The sequence below is a fragment of the Nannospalax galili genome, unplaced genomic scaffold (genome assembly GCF_000622305.1).
Source record: "Nannospalax galili isolate Female #2095 unplaced genomic scaffold, S.galili_v1.0 scaffold752, whole genome shotgun sequence".
NCBI lineage: Eukaryota > Metazoa > Chordata > Mammalia > Rodentia > Spalacidae > Nannospalax > Nannospalax galili.
Window position 1 is genome coordinate 591,727 of NW_008333404.1, and position 17,729 is coordinate 609,455.

The 17,729-nt window shown below is 44.8% G+C and overlaps 2 protein-coding genes across 2 annotated transcripts; one reads left to right on the top strand and one right to left on the bottom strand.

Annotated features, from left to right (window-relative positions):
• Window positions 1–1,784: 1,784 nt before the first annotated feature.
• Window positions 1,785–4,929, bottom strand: Oaz3 (ornithine decarboxylase antizyme 3). Its single transcript, XM_008828202.1, is given in 6 exon segments — window positions 1,785–1,918; window positions 2,988–3,073; window positions 3,506–3,681; window positions 4,374–4,452; window positions 4,454–4,513; window positions 4,769–4,929. Coding segments are annotated over 6 exon segments (558 nt in total). The 5' UTR covers window positions 4,792–4,929.
• A 6,317-nt stretch (window positions 4,930–11,246) lies between these two features.
• Window positions 11,247–15,295, top strand: Mrpl9 (mitochondrial ribosomal protein L9). Its single transcript, XM_008828200.3, has 7 exons — window positions 11,247–11,423; window positions 11,627–11,783; window positions 12,488–12,612; window positions 12,799–12,849; window positions 14,079–14,180; window positions 14,701–14,784; window positions 14,909–15,295. The coding sequence occupies exons 1-7, from the start codon at window positions 11,277–11,279 to the stop codon at window positions 15,032–15,034; spliced, it is 792 nt and encodes a 263-aa protein (XP_008826422.1). The 5' UTR covers window positions 11,247–11,276; the 3' UTR covers window positions 15,035–15,295.
• The last annotated feature ends 2,434 nt before the right edge of the window (window positions 15,296–17,729 follow it).

Below are 17,729 nucleotides of genomic sequence, written 5' to 3' on the forward strand. Positions count from 1 at the left end.
AGAACTGTGACAGTACTTGAGATATGAGTGCATAGCAGTGATTTTAAGGGCAAATGAACTTGAAGAAACAAGGCAAGATAAACTGAAAAATGTGAAATAGATATATAAGGATACCTATGCAGGCCTTTTTGAACTCTAGGGTTAGTAGGCATCCTGGTGGCACTGGCTGTAATCCCAGCTATCTGGAGGCCAAGGTGAGGAGAATGAAAGTTAAAGACCCTGTCTCTAAAGGTAAAAAGAGGCTAGGGATGTAGCTCAGTGGTATATAGCCCTTCCATATCATGTGCAACACCCTAGTTTCAGAATTCTCAGAACCAATCACAGAAAGACTTTAAATGAGGAACAATTTGGGTAACTCTTGTAGTCCTGGAGGAATCCAAGACAGGCTTCCCTTGACTGAATGTTTCAGTTCCCAGCTGCAGTGAACCTTGTAGCATGCCCAGCCCTGCATTGTAGTTACTCTACAACATACAGTCCTAGTTTCCTTAGTGCTGCTGTTCTTTCAAGGGTTAGAGAGCACACTATGAACAGCAGTTTAACAAGACTACTCATTTTTCAAAGTAGTCTCTTACCTGCTTTATATGATGTTTTTTTAAATATTTTATTATTTTTATGTGTATGAGTGTATTGCCTGCATGGATGTGAGTGCACCTGTATTGTGCAATGCTGCGGAGGTCAGAAGAGGGGCTTTGGATTCCCCTGGAACTGGAGTTAAGGATGGTTTGCAGCCACCATGTGGGTGCTGGGAATCGAACCTGGGTCCTCTGCAAGAGCAGTCAGTGCTCTTAACCACGGAGCCATCGCTCTAGCCCCTCCAATGGCATTTTTTACAGAAGTATGTTTTTATTTTTTATTTTATGAGTATCTTGACTGCTTATGAGTGCACTGTATATGTGCAGTGCAAGCAAGAAGAGAACATTGGATACCCTGGAACTGGAGTTAGACAGTTGTTAGCTGCCATGTGGGTGCTGGGAACCAAATCCAGGTCCTCTGCAACAACAGCCAGTGCTCTCAACCAGAGCCATCTCGCCAGCCTCTACTCTGCCCCCCAAATCTATTCTTAAAATCAATTGTGGTTCACACCCGTAATCTCAGCATCTGGGAGGTCCTTTTCTGCTACATAATGAGTTTGAAGCTAGCCTGAGCTGCATGAGACCCTGTCTCAAAAACAGGAAATCTCTATTCCTTTAATGTATCCCTCATGTCTTGTCAGTTTATAGCTCATCCTATGAGTTCATCATCATTCTTCTATACAACCCAGTACTTGATGTCTGAAATGTTCTTTCTGTTATTTAATTTGCTGTGATCTTCCCTTGGGGATTTATGCACTTTCTCTGGTTTTCTCCACATTAAAAGAGAAGGAATTGGCACTTGTCTCTAGTTTGAATTGAAATATATAAATGCATCCTAGCAAGGGTTAGTCTTCCTGAACTCCCTATTTGATTGGCCATCAACCTTGGCAAGTGCTCAGTAAATGGGTTGAATGGCAAAATGGTTTGGAGCTAAGAAGAAAGGAAAGGGAGCCTAAAACCTGTTAATCCTTCCCCTGTGTACTGATCAGGAACCTCTGATCTGTTCAGTCACTAAGTGTGTCCTGCAGTGAATTTAGCTCTGTAAGGTTCATATTCCACTCCAACTTTCCCTTTCCCAAGAAATCGTGAACACTTTGATTGCACTACCCTTTATTTCCTAGGATGGAAGCATCTTAAATCGCATCCTGGGCCCCAGAGTCCTATGTGTTGAGGTTTCCAGCTCCTCACAGAGGTGGAAAAAGCTAGGGAGGCTCACTGGCCAGGTTGGCCAAGGTCCCTTTCAAGGGGATACACCATGAAGATGACATTGTCCCAGGGAGGGAGGGCAGGATGATCTGGCCTGACCACCTCAAAGCCCATGTAGCTAAAAGCTCGCAGCAGGGCACCTGTGGAGGAACAGAATAAATTATTAGAACTCATCAAACTCAACCCATGTATTCCCTCAGATTTGGTTTCTTCCACCAGGGAGTGACCTCTGGAAAACAGTGTAGTGCAGGCTTAGGATGTACTTGGAATGAAACAGGCTCTAACCCTGGCTTTGATGTTTGCTTATAACATTCTGAGTTAACCCTCCTAACCTCTAGTTAGTTAGTTAGTTAGTTAGTTAGTTAGTTAGTTAGTTTGATTGATTGATTTGTTTTGTTTTGTTTTGTTTTGTTTTGTTTTTGGTCTTTTTGAGACAGGGTCTCCCTGTAGCTCCAGCTGGCCTGGAACTCACAGAGATCTGCCTGCCTCTGCCTCCCAAGTGCTGGAACTAAAGGCGCTCACCACCACACCCAGCTAGTTTTCTCATTTTATAAAGTGGAAATGAGAACCTTCCTCACAGAATTTAGATGTGATATTTATCACATCTAAGGTTTAATGCAATCATGGCATGATAAACTCTGTCATTTTATCTATTATTGTTGGTTATTGACCAGCCTTTGGTTTGGGATTTTGTTGTTGTTTGAGACAGGGTCTCACTATGTAGTCCAGTCTGGCTTTGAGCTCTGTATTCTCCTGCCTCAGCCTCCCAAATACTGGGATTATAGGCCCAGCTAATTTTGTCTTCTATCCAGCAGAGTGTAAACTGAGGGAAGAAGGTATAGTTTCTATAATATACCCAGGCATCTGGTTGAGTATATTCCTGTCTTTCTGTCCTTATGCTTGTCCCTTTCACATTGTGAATACTTGATTATATTTTCTTGAGGTCCTTTCTCAAGTTACCATATCCCCATGAATGGATTCTGCGTAATTCCACCGGTGCTCCCTTAGTCTGGCCTCTGATACCACCTGCAGAGGCTTCCTGATAGTCCAGTTGTAAAGGGACTGAATAGATAACTGGTGCCTCAATTTCCTTTTGCAGAAGAAGGGGCAAAGTTCCTGAAATACCAGAGGGTACCTTTTATAAAAATAAATAAAGCAGAAGCTTTGTCCAAAGGAGCCTAAGCACAAAGATCTAGGAAGATTCCCCACCTCTGTCTTTCCGATTGTTTTGGAAGTTCACAAACACCGAGTCCACATTGGTTTTTTCCTCCACATACTCCAGTGTTGCTGTTAAACTAGAGGCGAGACAGAAAACATTAATGAAATATTCAGCCCATACAATCTAGGAAGATAGAGCTAAAAAAAATGTTGGTAGCTTTTTGCTACCTGCCCAAACCAGGATATTAGAGTCACTAAACTATTTGCTAACTTTCTCTGAAAAAGATTGCACCTGACTAAAGTGTAGGTCACAGAAGGGGTCTTGAAGAAGAGACAGCAGCTGGAAAGTGTTCGACTATTTTGGATCCTCACTTTGTTTGTCCTGAATCCTGGTCTAGCAACCTTCCCTTGAACATCAGCTTGGTTCAATTTACAGGCTTATTTTTATGCTGCTAATGTGGTTTGTGTGTCTGATCCAGACCCTGAATCAGCCCCACTTACTGACTGTGACAGGATAAAGGGTAGAATGCGCCAGCCCTTCCCTCCCTCCACTCATACTGCTCACTCACCTTTCCCGGTTGCCCTGATCCAAGGCCTGATGTGGGATATCCAGGAAGAGTCTGTGGTCACAAAGAAGGCCGTGCCAATGAGCAGAGGAATGGGGGGTGTGGCGAAAGTGGAAGTCTAACTGAACTGGGTTCTGTTGAAGCAGGGGGTCAGTCGATAGCACTATCAGGTTTCCAGCCTGGAAAAGAAATAAAATTGAGAGTAATAATCTGCTTCTGTGCTCATCTAGTTTTCCAATCAGATCTCAGGCAGATTTGGATGCTTCTTAGAGCCAAGGAAGAGCAAACAAAGGAGGCTGGAGAAGTGATATCTTAGAGGTGCAACAATAGCCCTTAAACCTGGGGACTAGCCATCCGTGTTACTGAGTTCTCCTTGATATCAAACTATCAAAAGCCTGGGAGCACCTTCCAGTACCAGATATTGAACCTGAGGTGAGGGGGGCCTCACTCATGCTAGGCATGTACTCTACCAATAAGCTATATTCCTGCTTATTTTTACTATATTTTTACTTTTTGTGGGAATAATGGGGGAGATGAGGTCTTGGTACATTGCCAAGGCTGACCTTGAATTCACTTTGTATCCCAGCAGACCTTCAATGTAACTGGGATACAGGCTAGCTCCAACCTGTCCCTTAGTCCTGCTGCAGTCTGCTCTGCCTTTGTTTCCACTTTTCCCATCCTGTTCTTCACTACCAAATATATCACCATAAGTTCTCTGGGCCAGAATCCTTGTCTTAAAAGAAAATAGATTTTACACATGAATTGTGAGGTTTGATCTACCTCTAATTTTTATGATTATCAACTAGCTAATGTTCCCTCCTCTGCAAGGCATCACAGCAAGCCCCACCACACCAGCTCACCGTCTACTTACTGAATACACTTCTTTAAGCTGGCTGTGATCTTTTTCCTGCTCAGTGCTTCTGCCCACCTGGAAGCCTCCTAGGGACTCAGGAGCACTGGAGGCAGCAATGGGGCCTGAGTGTCAGGTCCTCCTGCTCCTTGTAAGTGATGCTTGTTGGCAAAAAGAAACCAAAATTAGTTCACTCAGCCTAAGATGAAGAAAGCTTCATAACTTCCAGGTATATATGGACCAGTATCTGGCACTATTTTCTGTGTTATCTAGGGACTAGCTTGTTCATTTTCCCAGGCCAATCAAATTGAAAAATTACAAATTCTGTGCCAGGATTTTACCCTGCCACTTAGGAAATTCTATCAACATTTTTTATATACTTTATGTAAACTACAATTAGAAATGAAGATAAGTACCTTCTGTAACAACAAGGCAGCATCTTTTCCCGGAGGCTGATCCGGTATTTGTAGCAGTAAAGGTAATAGGCGTATGGTGACCAGAGAGGGTAGAGGTAGTTCCGTGTTTTTCCCCTCTTGATATAAGAAAGGGAGTAGAGAGAGGGGTGGGACCTGAAACAAGGCAGTTTCTCTGTTCAGTGCCTCCCTGCGGCAAAGTGAGGGAGTTGGGTGGCAGAGTTTCAGGCAACCTTGTGCATTGTGACCAGGTAGGCACTATGACATAGACAAGAGGTCAGCACTTATGTCACTCCTACCCCACCCTGCCCCCTTAACCAAGGCTCACATTCAACTAATTATGTTTTACAGTAATATCGGTTTAAAATGCTTTAACACTCTGTTCTAGTTAACAAATAGCCCTACTTGAGCACTTACACCCACCACCTGGCCTCTGAGACATCCCATTCTGAAATCTAGCAACTGAAGAGTTGGTGTCCTGCGTAAGCTTCAAAGACCCTGATCCAGCACTGACCTGATTTAGTAGTTTTTTCACAATTTACTGTTTACTATTATCCCTCCCATTAATTAGCCTAGAAGTTTCCTTTGTAGAATAGGGACCCCAAATTAAAAATCTCCAAGGAACTGAGCTGGGTGGGTGGTACACATCTATAATCCCAGCAGTCAGAAAGCAGAGCTGGCAGGATTGATGAAAGTATGAGATCATCTTGTTCTGTGTAGCAAGGTTCTGGCTGGCCAGTGCCACATGGTAAAACCCATTTCAAAATTCCTCTCCTCTCCCTAGCTCTAGCTCTGTCTCTGTCTCCTCTCTTTCTCTCCCCCTCCCCCCTCCTCCACTCTCCCCTCCCCTCTCCTCCCCTCTCCTCTCCTCTCTCTCCCCTGTAGGGGGGGGGGGGCTGTGAGTACACAGCCTGTAGAAATTAGTGAGTTACAGAGTGAGGCCATATTCAAATGATGGAAAGCTCACACCAGCACAGCCCAGCAATCATTTGCTGTGCAGGAATACAGAGTCAGTGGTGCCAGGTCTTAGAATTTTCCAACAAAAACTAGAAAGATTTTATGATAAATTACTTGAGCAAAATTTGGTTCTGGAACCACCAGTTTGAGGCCTCTTCAAATTTATTCATGCATATATTTAATGAGGGCAAGGCACCACTCTGAGTGCTTCAGGTAGCAGTGAACAAAGAAAGCTCTTTTGCTCTACGGAACTTCTAAAAGTGAGAAAACAAACCCAGAAAATACATTAAACGAGAAATGTTGGGGGGAAGGCAGGTTGAAAGAGGATCAGGCCAGCATAGTGGCACATATCCTTAATGCCAGCACTCGGAAGACCGAGGCAGATGGGTCTCTGTATTGGAGCCACCCTGGTCTGCAGAAAGTCCCAGGCCAGACAGGGCTACATAGTGAGACCCTGTCTTAAAAAACAAAACCAAAGTAACAAGGCTAGGAATATAGCTCAGCGATAGAGTGCTTGCCTAGCACATGCAAGGTCCTAAGTTTAATTCCCAGCAGGAAAAAAAAAAAAATCAGGAATGTGAGGATACAGCAGGGTTTCAGTAACAAATAGTGTGATCCAAGTGGGCCTCACTGAAAGACTTAGGTTGTTAACCAAGCTAGTGTCTAGGGATAAGAGCACCTTATTCAGAAGCAATAGCAGTGCAAAAGTTCAGGGTGCCTGGTGTTTTCAAGAAAGCAAGATAGCCACTGAAGTGAATGGGGCAGTATAAGCTACAGGGAATGAGCTAATAGGGCCACATGATACAGAGCCACCTAGACCACTATATGGGCTTTTTCTTTTGCATAAAGGGGAAGTGGTTAAACAGTGTTCTGGGTGGAAAAATGACATGAAACTACATGCTTTATAAATGATCCTTAGCCAGGCACAGTGGTGCACACCTATAATCTCAGCACTTCAGAGGCTGAGGCAGGTCAAGAGTTTGAGGTTGAGGTTAACTTGGGCTAGCTATACAATGAGACCATGCCTCAAAGGGAAAAAGGGAAAAAAATCCTTTTTTTAAAAAGACACAGTCTTGGGGCTGGAGAGATGGCTCAGCAGTTAAAAGCACTGACTGCTCTTGTAGAGGACCCAGGTTTGATTCACAGCACCCATATGGTGGCTGCAAACCGTCCTTAACTCCAGTTCCAGGGGAATCTGAAGCCCTTTTCTGACCTCCATGGCATTGCAGGACATGGGTGCATTCACATACATGCAGGCAGTACACTCGTACATATAAAATAAAAACAAAATATTTTAAAAGGGGCTGGAGGGATGGCTCAGAGATTAAGAACAAACACTGGTTGTTCTTGCAGAAGACCCAGGTTCAATTCCCAGCACCCACATGGCAGCTAACAACTGTCCGTAACTCCAGTTCCAGGGGATCTGACAGCCTCAGGACATGGGTGCACTTACCTACATGCAGGCAATACACTCATACACATAAAATAATAAATAAAAAATATTTTAAAATATTAGAAAAGACAAGGTCTCATGCAACCAATAATAGTCTAGAACTAGCTATGTAGGCAAGGATAACTTTGAACTTCTGATACTCCTGCCTCTAACTAAGTGCTGAGATTTGAAAGCATGTGCCCCCAAACCTGGCTTGGGGGGAAAAAAATCCTTCCGATTGCTACACTATAAAACTATACAGTGGACATGGCCAAGTGTGGTGGCACATGACTATAGTCCCAGCACTTGGGAGGCAGAGGCAGGTGGATCTCTGTGAGTTCAAGGCCAGCTGGGGCTACAGGGAGACCCTGTTTCAAAAAGAAAAAAAAAAACTATACAGTGGACATCTATTGTTGGAAAACTACTACAGTCACCCAAGAGAAAGAGTCTTATTCCAGAGCAACAACATTAGAGATGGTGGTGAGTCAGGCAGAGGGATAGCTTGGTGACCCAACACTTAGCAACCTGGGACCCCCCACTGGCATGGAGACACACACACACACACCTCAAAAAAAAATAGAAAAAACAGTAACTCCACCTACAGCTCCCTAAAAACCCTTAGTAATTCTTTTGTGTGTGTGTGTGTGTGTGTGGTCAAACACATCCTGAAGCATATTCTGGAACTAGGTGGAAGCAGCTGATGCAGCCTGGGCTAGTGTTGGGTGTATATGCAATAAGCAAACTGTGTTTCTGAGTAAACTTTTAGGGGAAATACCATATTTACTGTCTTATACCTATGAATGATTGGTCATGCATATGATTAAAATCAGATGCACCATGGGAAAGAACGTGCGCAATGAACAAAAAATTAACCCATGACTGTCAATCAAAACAAGAAATCTTGGTGCTGGGGAAATGCTCAGTGGGTAAGAGCATTTGCTGTACAAGCATAAGGACCTGAGTTTGAATCCCCAGTACCAACTAAAAAGCTGGGTGTGGCCACGTGCCTGTAACTCCAGTGCTGTGGGAGGTCGAGACAAGAGGATAGCTGGGGCTTCCTGCCTGTCTATCCCCAGACTCAGTGAGAGACCTTGTCTTAAGGGAATAAGGCAGAGCAGGACACCTGATGTCCTTCCCTGGCTGCTACATACAGGCACCTGCACACATACCAGCACACGTGAAGATCAGAGGACAGCTTTTTCAGGAGTCTATTCTCTCCTCCACTTTTTGAGGCAGGGTCTCTCATTATTTCTGCTACTGTACCACAAACATGAGCTTCTGGATAATTCTCTTGTCTCTACCTCCTCTCTTGCCATAGGAGTGCTGGGGCTGAGATTTCAGACTCAAGCCATTTCCTCTGGCTTTTGTTTTTTTTTTTTTTTAAACGTGTTCTGGGGATGTAACTCAAGTCATCAGGGTTGTGCAGCAAGTGCCCACTAAACCATTTTGCCAGCCTTGCCACTTAAATTTTGTTTTTTTTCTATTTATTTATTTATTTATTTATTTATTTTTGGTCTTTTTAAGACAGGGTCTCCCTGTAGCCCCAGCTGTCCTGGAACTCACTATGTAGACCAGGCTGACCTTGAACTCACAGAGATCCGCCTGCCTCTGCCTCCTGAGTGCTGGGATTAAAGGCGTGCACTACCACGCCCAGCACTTTTTTTTTTTTTGGTCTTTTTGAGACAGGGTCTTCCTGTTGCCCCAGCTGGCCTGAACTCAGAGATCTGCCTGCCTCTGCCTCCCAAGTGCTAGAACTAAAGGCTTGTACCACCATGCCCGGCTTAGTTCATTTTTTTTTAACACACTTTTTCCTTGGCCTTACATGTGTCTGAGTTACAAAATGCCACATTCTTACAGGGGCTGACCAAGGTAGCAAGCAGCTTTGATAATTGTTCTCATCTGAGGAGATGGTCCTGCCAGGTCCTAATTTTTCTGACCTATCTCTCTTTTAGCTTTCTTGGGTAATTAATGTGATTATCCACACAGGCAAGCAGCCAATTCAAAGGAAAAGAAACACAAATCTGCACATATGCAAGGCCACTGTTTGTACAGAAAGCATGAGTAATTTCCTCTTTTTTCTGGATTGTCTTCTCACAACTTCAACTAATTGCTAAACTCTGAGGACCTCACTTTCCCACACTAATTCATTTCCTAAATTGAAGAACTCAAGGATTCTGTTTTTGTAACATAAGCTGACATAATCTTCTCTATTTAGGGAAGAATCGCTTCTAAATTGGTCCAAACTTATGAACTATCATATGGATTGTTCTTTTCCTGTTCCCACTGTTTGCTAAAGAAACCATTATCACCTCAAAGGAACAAAGGAAATGGTTTATTCTGGAGCTAAATATGAATGACTATGGCCCAGGAAAAGAAATTCAGGCTCTCCCCAAATATCATGTTCCAATGAGCTACCAATCTCATGGTTTTATAGTAACAGAACAAAGCAAGTTATAAATCAACACATTTCAAGTATATTGGTTGGTACATCAAATACATTGGTTATAGCAAAATGGGGGAAAGCTCAGGTAGAGACCTCAGATGCTGAGGGTATTCTTTACCTTTTGGTTGGTGGAAACTAGAGGTCTGTTTACATACTGCAAAACAATTTACCTAATCATCATGAAGATGTTAGATCACATACAGAGGAGGTTAATAAATGGCTATTAAGGAGAAGATAACTCAAAGATATTTGACTCTGGACTTGCAACATTCCAACCTCGCCACGTCATTGGCAATCTAATCAATCAGTCTTTAAAGTCACAGCTTCTTTCCAGGAATAATTCTTCACTCTCCTGGGGACGGAGGCACTATTAAACCATGGCACTTCCTGGACTTAACTCAATTGGGATATGTCAGGACTGGATCCTTATAATGAGCCATCACACCTAGCTATAGACAGCCTCTCCTCCAGCTCTCACCCAGGCAGTAAACCAGAACATGTGTCAACGGACTGTGAGATAAAGGAGCTAAGATGAGTCCAAGAACTGGTAAAAATGGGGTGGCCCATCAACTGAAAATAGGAAAGGCTGCAGGTGAGATAGTTTGTGGTAAAGAGGCAGAAGTTAAATTTAAGACCTATAAAGAGAAGTTGGATATTCCAATGTGAACGTTGTGAAAGTCTAAGAGAAATTTGTACATCAATTTAGCATATAAATAGCAGTTAATCAGCCTTAATACTAGTGGGGATCATGAAGACAGCGGACACTAAGGAGTAAAATTCCATTACTGAGTGCCGAGTGCACGCTATGAAAAAGATCAGCAAGGAGAGACTTGGAGAGCCGTGTCCTGGAAACCAGGAAAGGCCTAAGGGCACATAAGCTAAGGCATGGTGCATCTTTTCACATTCTTCTCTGCCAAACAGACCACTTTTCGTCCTGTTTTTGTGGTCTTCTATCCAGTACTGAGACTCTCCTCAGAAGGAACTGTTTGGCCCTACTATAATGTTTGTTTTTGTTTTTTGTTTTTTGTTTCGTTTTTCCTCTATGGTTTATGTGGCTTATGATTTAGAATTCTTTAGCTGTTAGCTAAAATACAGCAGTATAAGGATTGGGGATTAGGTTTGTCCTCGGGATTAGCAGTTTTCCAGAAGATCTCATCCTACTACTATTAGGTAGGTTTACAGGAAAATTGACAACAGCATCCTCCTGTTAGTGTTCAGTAATTATAGTACATTAGAAAGCAACTGGAAAGAAATCAAAGCCCCATTTTATTTTTATTTTGAGACAGGGTCTCCCTATATAGCTCTGGGCTGGCCTCGAACATGCTACGTAGATCAGCTAGCTTGGAATTTGCCGCAATCCTGCCTCTGCATCCAGCATTGGGAGATTTACCGGTGTGCGTCACCAAGGACGCCCTGTCCCCCTCATTGTCAGCTCACTTAATACTCATTCCATTACCTGTCAGTAATTATGGAAGTCACCCACCCCCTTTCCCCCCAAAGGAAAACACAGGGAGAGCGGTGAGGAAACTGAGGAGCTGTGATCCCCGCCTTCCTGTCGCGGGCGTGGAACATCCCGACCCCTGTCCAGGGTCTTCGTGCGGCTCTGGCGCGCCGCGGGCAGCCCGGAAGGCCCTTCTGCGCGTGCGTGGGGTCCTTCCTCCGGCTCCGTCGGCGGGATCATGGCGGCGGCCGTGGTGGCTGCCCCGGGTCGAGCTCTGTTGCGGGCCGGCGCTGCTCTACTGCGGCCCGGAGTCGCGCTACCCCGAGCCGGAATTGAAGGAGGCAGCCCGGGGCTGGAGCGCGACTTCAGTCTCTCTCACCGTTGGGTGAGGGCCGGCTGGGCTTGGGGTACAGACGGTGTCTGGGCGCGCTGAGGCCGAGGGGCGGGTGCAGGCGGTGCTGGTGGGGGGCGGGGAGGAAGGGGACGCCGGGTGCAGGCGGCCTGGCGGCGGGGTGGAAGCGTCGGCCGCGCTGTCGGGGGGCCGGGGGCTCTGCGGGCACTTGCTCACTCTAGCCTCCCTGGCCCCAGAGCGCGGTCGTCGTGGAGCGCTGGTGGAGGGTGCCGCTGGCCGGGGAGGGCAGAAAGCCGCGCCTGCACCGACGACACCGCGTCTATAAGCTGGTGGAGGACACAAAGCACCGACCCCCAGAGCCCCTGGAGCTCATCCTCACGCAGTCTGTAGAGGGTAAGGCTCCCCCACCCCCATCCCAGGGCTGTTCGGGTTTGGCATTGGCTTGCTCCTGCTCCCTCTCAGTTGTTCTTTCTACATTGTGGAAATAGCCCTACTGAGAAGAGGTTATAAAATGTACTGTGATTCAGATACTGGCCCCCAGCACTGAACATTAAAATGTGTGCGCCGCACTATTAACCTGGGGAGAGAAGCCTGACAGTTTGTGCCATAGATAATGAAATCCTGTGATTGAGTTCATTTATACAAGGAATACCAAATTTCTACACCAGCTCGTAAACTAGAAGTTTGACAAGTGTATGTAGTGTGTGTGGAGGTCAGAGGTCCCTGGTGTCTTTTGAGACTGGGTCTTTCACTGAACACAGCCTTCACCGGTTGGCCAGACTGGCTGGCCGTCCAACTCCTGGAACCCACCTTCCCCTCCGCCCCAGTGCAAGGTTACAGTCCCAGGACCACGTGGTGGGGAAGGAGAGGCAGCCCTTGAGATCCAAGCTCGGGTACTCCTGCTTGCAGAGGATTGGCCAGGAGGCCGTCTCCCTGGCCCCAGTGAATTAACATTTTAAAGGAAGAAAACAAACAGAAAATAAGGAGCGTGTCTGATACTAAGGCAGGCTCTTTAAAACTGGGCTGTACCCCAAGCTGGTCATGTCAGTAGGGACACCTGGATAGTTTTCATCTGGTGTTCCTGTTCTGGTTGGCAGAAATTGGAGTCCGGGGTGATCTGGTCTCAGTGAAGAAATCTGTTGGTCGTAATCAACTCCTTTCTCAGGGACTGGCTGTATATGCATCCCCTGAAAACAGGAAGCTGTTTGAAGAGGAGAAATTGGTGAGTTCAGAGGAGTTGGAGGAAAAAAAAATCTTAAAGGTTCCCTCTAGGAATTTCCTTCCTTTGATACTTAATTTGAAGATGAAGTAGGAATTGTAGCAAGAATTCAGATACTCAGCCTGTCCATGGCAGAGTAAGACTCATACTTAGCATGGGCTCTTTTCTTCATATTTTCATCTTTTCTAGATGAGACAAGAAGGAAGACTAGAGAGGATCCAGACCAAGGCAGGAGAGGCGGTGAGTAGGAAGTTTTTACCTATCCCTACAGAGGTCACCACCCTCTTTCTGAGAATTTTCCTGATGTCCCTGAAGTCTACTTACTTACTGCCACAAGGATGAGAGCAAGTATTGTGGCTACTCTGCGGAACTGGCATGGAGACAGCAGGAAATGTTGACCTGTGGCAGGAAGTGTCCAAGCCCTCTTCCTTCCTTTGAGAAAATGCACCTTATCTTTTTTAAAGAGAGGGTATCACTGTATAGCCCTATGTGACTTGGAACTTGCTATGTAGCAAGTCTAGCCTCAGATACTCTGAGATCTGCCTTCTGTCTCCCAAGTGTTGAGACTAAAGGCATATGCCACCATGCCTGGCTGTGCACCAGATTTTTTTTGTTGTTCATTTCTTACTTTTGAAGTACTTGTTCATGACATCTTTGACCTCGGGTTCTTTGCCAAAACTGCTCTAGTTTTTTGAAGCAGTCTCCAGTCTGGGCCTCAGGCATTCATGGGAAAATGTTAAGTAAGGGCTCTCCCTTCACAAACAACTTGAAGAAAACATAGACACGTAAGAAATTAAACTCAAGGCAGAAAATTTAAGTGTTACATGGACCATAATGGGTTTGGGAGTTCATGGAGAGGGCTCTTTCATATAGTATTAAATTAAGCCTTTTGAACCAAGTAGATTTTGAACCAACAGGAAGGTGAAGAAAATGTTTGTAAGGCATAAAAATATAAGTGGATATTTAGGTGTGTTATTTTGTTTTTGAGATAGGGTTTCATAGAACCCAAGTGGGCCTTCAACTTACTATGTAGTCAAGGACAGCCCTGACCTTATGATCATGTATAGATCATGTATAAAGTCTTGATAGAAATATTTTTCTACCATATCAGCCTTGAGACAAAAAGATAATATTTTCACTTACCTTGGCTGTAGGGCAGAAATGAAGTCCTTTTTCTGAACTCCAGAGTTTGTGACTTTTTTTTTTAATGAATTATTTTTATTTGTCTAAGTGAGTTTTTTGTTTGTTTGTTTTTGTATAAGTATTTTGATGGCAGGTATGATTACTGGTATGTATATAGCACCCATGAAAGGCCAGAAGAGGATGAAAGCCACCATGGTCCTCCAGAAAAACAGCAAGTGCTCTTAACCCCTGAACCACCTCTCCAGGCCCAGACCTTGTGACTCTCAACATGTTTCCTCTCCTTTGACTCCAATTTTAATCCAGCCCTTACTTATAATTCCTTTCAGACAGTGAAATTCCTGAGAAGCTGCCACTTGGAGGTGGGAATGAAGAACAATGTGAAATGGGAACTGACTCCTGAAATAGTTTCCCGCCATTTCTTCAAAAATGTGAGGGTTACCCCAAACCACTGCTTCCTTGGGTAGAAGCTGCCTCTGGGAAGGAGACTCAGGATTGGAACCTTTGTTAGGAAAGGATTCCACCCAGCTGGTTAGGGAAGGTATTCTTGGTTGCTTTGCCAGGAATATGAGAGGGATGTGGCTCAGAAGTAAAGATAGTCACAGAGTTTAAAGCCTAATAGGAAAACGTTGTGGTTTCCATTCATTTTCTCTAGGAAAAACCTGGGAGTATGTGATTCACTGGAGAACTGTTAACTTTTGTGGATAAAGTAGTTTTGATCTTGGTACCTGTTCTCTTTGTAACTCCTCCACCGTTTCTGAGAAATTAAGATTGAGTTACTGTTTCATGTGTGGAGGTCTGTGCCTTCTGTGAGGTCAGCCGGAGTACATTTTCTAGTTCTGTTCATTCTGGTACTGGATATTCTAGACCAGAACCGTCTTTATGAGGTTGCCCGGAGTGGTAGCCCTAAGAGTTTATTTGGCTGGGTTTTTTGTTTTTGTTTGTTTGCAGCTTGGTGTTGTGGTTGCCCCACATGCATTGAAGTTACCAGAGGAATCTATCACACGGTGGGGCGAGTACTGGTGTGACGTAACAGTGAGTGTTTCAAGTATTTTCCTCTTTGATTGGGAGAAAAATCAACATGAAAACGTGGGGTTGGGTGGTATTAGCTCTTTCTGACTGATTGCTGAATATTTGTGTGTTTTATGTGTGTTTTCAGGTAAATGGGCTCGACACTGTGAGAGTTCCTATGTCTGTAGTGCTCTTTCAGAAGCCCAAAACCAAAAGATACAAGCACTGGATAGCCCAGCAAGCTGCCAAGAGCATGTCCCCCACGAGCACCTAGGCAGTCTGCATGCACTTGCTCTCCAGGCACTGAGCAGAATCAGAAGAACAATGGAGCAGACGTAGGCTTCAAAACACCTGATGTCCATTCCAGCTCTGACAAGTATGGATCTTGGAGAACATGGATGCAACAGACTGAACTGCATATACATATCAAATTCCCCATATCTGTCATCTTTGTCTTCTGGGGTTGTCTCTTCAGATTTACTCTGGCAGTTCTGCTCAAAAAGTACAGGCAGTAGATCTGATAAGTTGAATCCAAGTAGACTGAAAAATCCAATCTTACTTTGCTTTTTCTTTCATTGGAGTTCACTGGAACAAATGAAAGAGTCAGCCATTGTTCTCACAAAGGTGCTCTTTTTAGCTGTTGTTAACTGGGCTTCAGTTGACTGGGAAGAGGATATCCAAATAAGATGTCTTGAACAGCAGATGTTTGCTACAAAAGGAGAGCAAAGTGATCCGAATGTTAGTTGCTTCTGTGTAATCTTAAAGCCTGTTTTCAGGGCTGGAGAGATGGCTCAGCAGTTAAGAACACTAGTTCTTGCAGAAGACCCAGGTTCAAATCCCAGTACCCACATGGTGGCTAATAACTGTCAGTAACTCCAGTTCCAGGGGATCTGACAGCCTCTTCTGACTTCTGCAGGTATTGTACAACACGGGTGCACTTACCTACACACAGGCAATACACACGTACACATAAAATAAAAATTAAATTTTTTAAGAGCCTATTTTCATAGATTAAGTCATGAATGTGAGCAAGTACAATGGGTTCAGCTGCTCAGAAGATCTGAACAAGGCCCAAGGATAATTGACAGAGAAAATGAAGCAGAATTAAAGACACTTGAAAGGGAAACCTGTATTACTACTTAACTGGGTCCTGAAATTTGGCAAGAGAAACCTCGGTTTTCAGATGAAGAAAGAGGTCATTCAGGAATAGGTGTCTTTTTTCCTTCAATGTGTATGAGTGTTTTGCCTGCATGTATGTAGGTGTACTGTGTGTGCGCGCTGGATAGCTTTAGTGTCAACTTGACACACCTGGGTTGAGGGAGCCTCAATCAGGGAATTGCCTCTATTGGACTGGCCTGTGGCCACTTCTGAGGGGCATCTTCTTGATGAGTGATGTGGGAGGGCCCAGCCTACTGTAAGTGGTGCCATCCCTGGGCAGGTGGGCCTATGTTGCATAAGAAAGCAGGCTGAGCAGGGGCCAGGGGAGCAAGCCAGTAAGTAGTGTTCCCCCATGGCCTGCTCTCCAACTCCTGACTCCAGGTTCCTGCCCTGAGTTCCTACCTTGGGCTCCCTGATGAATTGTGACTTGGGAGATGTAAGACAAATAAACCCTTTCCTCCCTAAGTTGGTAGTGGTCAGAGTGTTTTGTCACAGCAATGGAGAACAAACTAGGACAGTGTGTATGCAATGCCTACAGAGACCAGAAAAGGGTGTTGGATCCCCTAGTTATTAGCTTCTGTGTGGGTGCTGGTTCTTTAAATCTGGGTTCTCTGCAAGAGCAGCCAGTGCCCTTAACCCTGGGCCATCTCCCCAGCCTGGGAAATAGCTAGGTGTCTTAATGAATGATGAGAAATAATAGAAAAGGTATATCCTTAAGGCTGGGGAGATGGTTTCATAGGTAACGTGCTTGCTGCACAAGTATGAAGCCCTGAGTTTAAATCTCCAGTACCCATGCTAAAAGGTTGGCCATCACAGTGCATGTCCATAAACCCAGCTCTGAGGGCAAGAGACAGCAAACCCAGGTGCTTGCTGGCCAATCTAGCGAAAACAGCTCTAGGTTTGATGAGAGACTGTCCCAAAAAAATAAAATGGAGCAATAGGGGAAGACACCAGACGTCATCCTCTGGCACACAGTATATCCAGGGGTTGGCAAGATGGCTCGGTGATTAAGAGTTCCACCTGTGGTACCCATAAGGACCTGTCTTCAGATTCTTGGACCCACATAACAAAACCAGGTGTGGCAATGGGCATCTGGAACCCCAGTGCTGTAGGGTAGGGCAGAGACAAGAGGATTGCTGGGGCTTATTGCTCTCCAGTCTTGCTGAAAAACACCCCAGGTTCAGGGAGCAACCATGGTAAAAGGAGTAAAGTGGAAAGGGATAACAGACACCCAACACTCTGGCCTCCATGCAGTGCACAGGTGCATACACCACACGTGTGTGTGCATAACACCACACCCCCAAAAATTTAAAGGCATATCCAAAGACAAGCAGGTTGTGTCAGTGTCACTCAAATAAAATGTGAAGTCATACAATTTAGGGAGACAAAAGTGAGACCAATGGGGTTCAGCAGGTTAAGGCATTTGCCATGCAAGCCTGACAGTCTAGTATTGAATCCCAGAACCCACATAAAGGTGGAAAGAGGGAACCAACTCCACAAAGTTGTCACCACCATACATGCATCTTTGTATGCACACTTTTTAAAATTATTTTATGTGTATGCATGTATTGCCCGCATGTAGGTAAGTGCACCCATGTCATGCAATGCTCACGGAGAACAGAAGAGACTGTCAGATCCCCTGGAACTGGAGTTATGGACAGTTGTTAGCTGCCATGTAGGTGTGGGGATTTGAACCTTGGTCTTCTGTAAGAATAGACAGTGTTAACTGCTGAGCTCTCCAGCCCCCATTATTATTTTTTAATGATGGAGAGATGACACGTTAAGAGTACATTCTGCTCTTAACAGAGTAC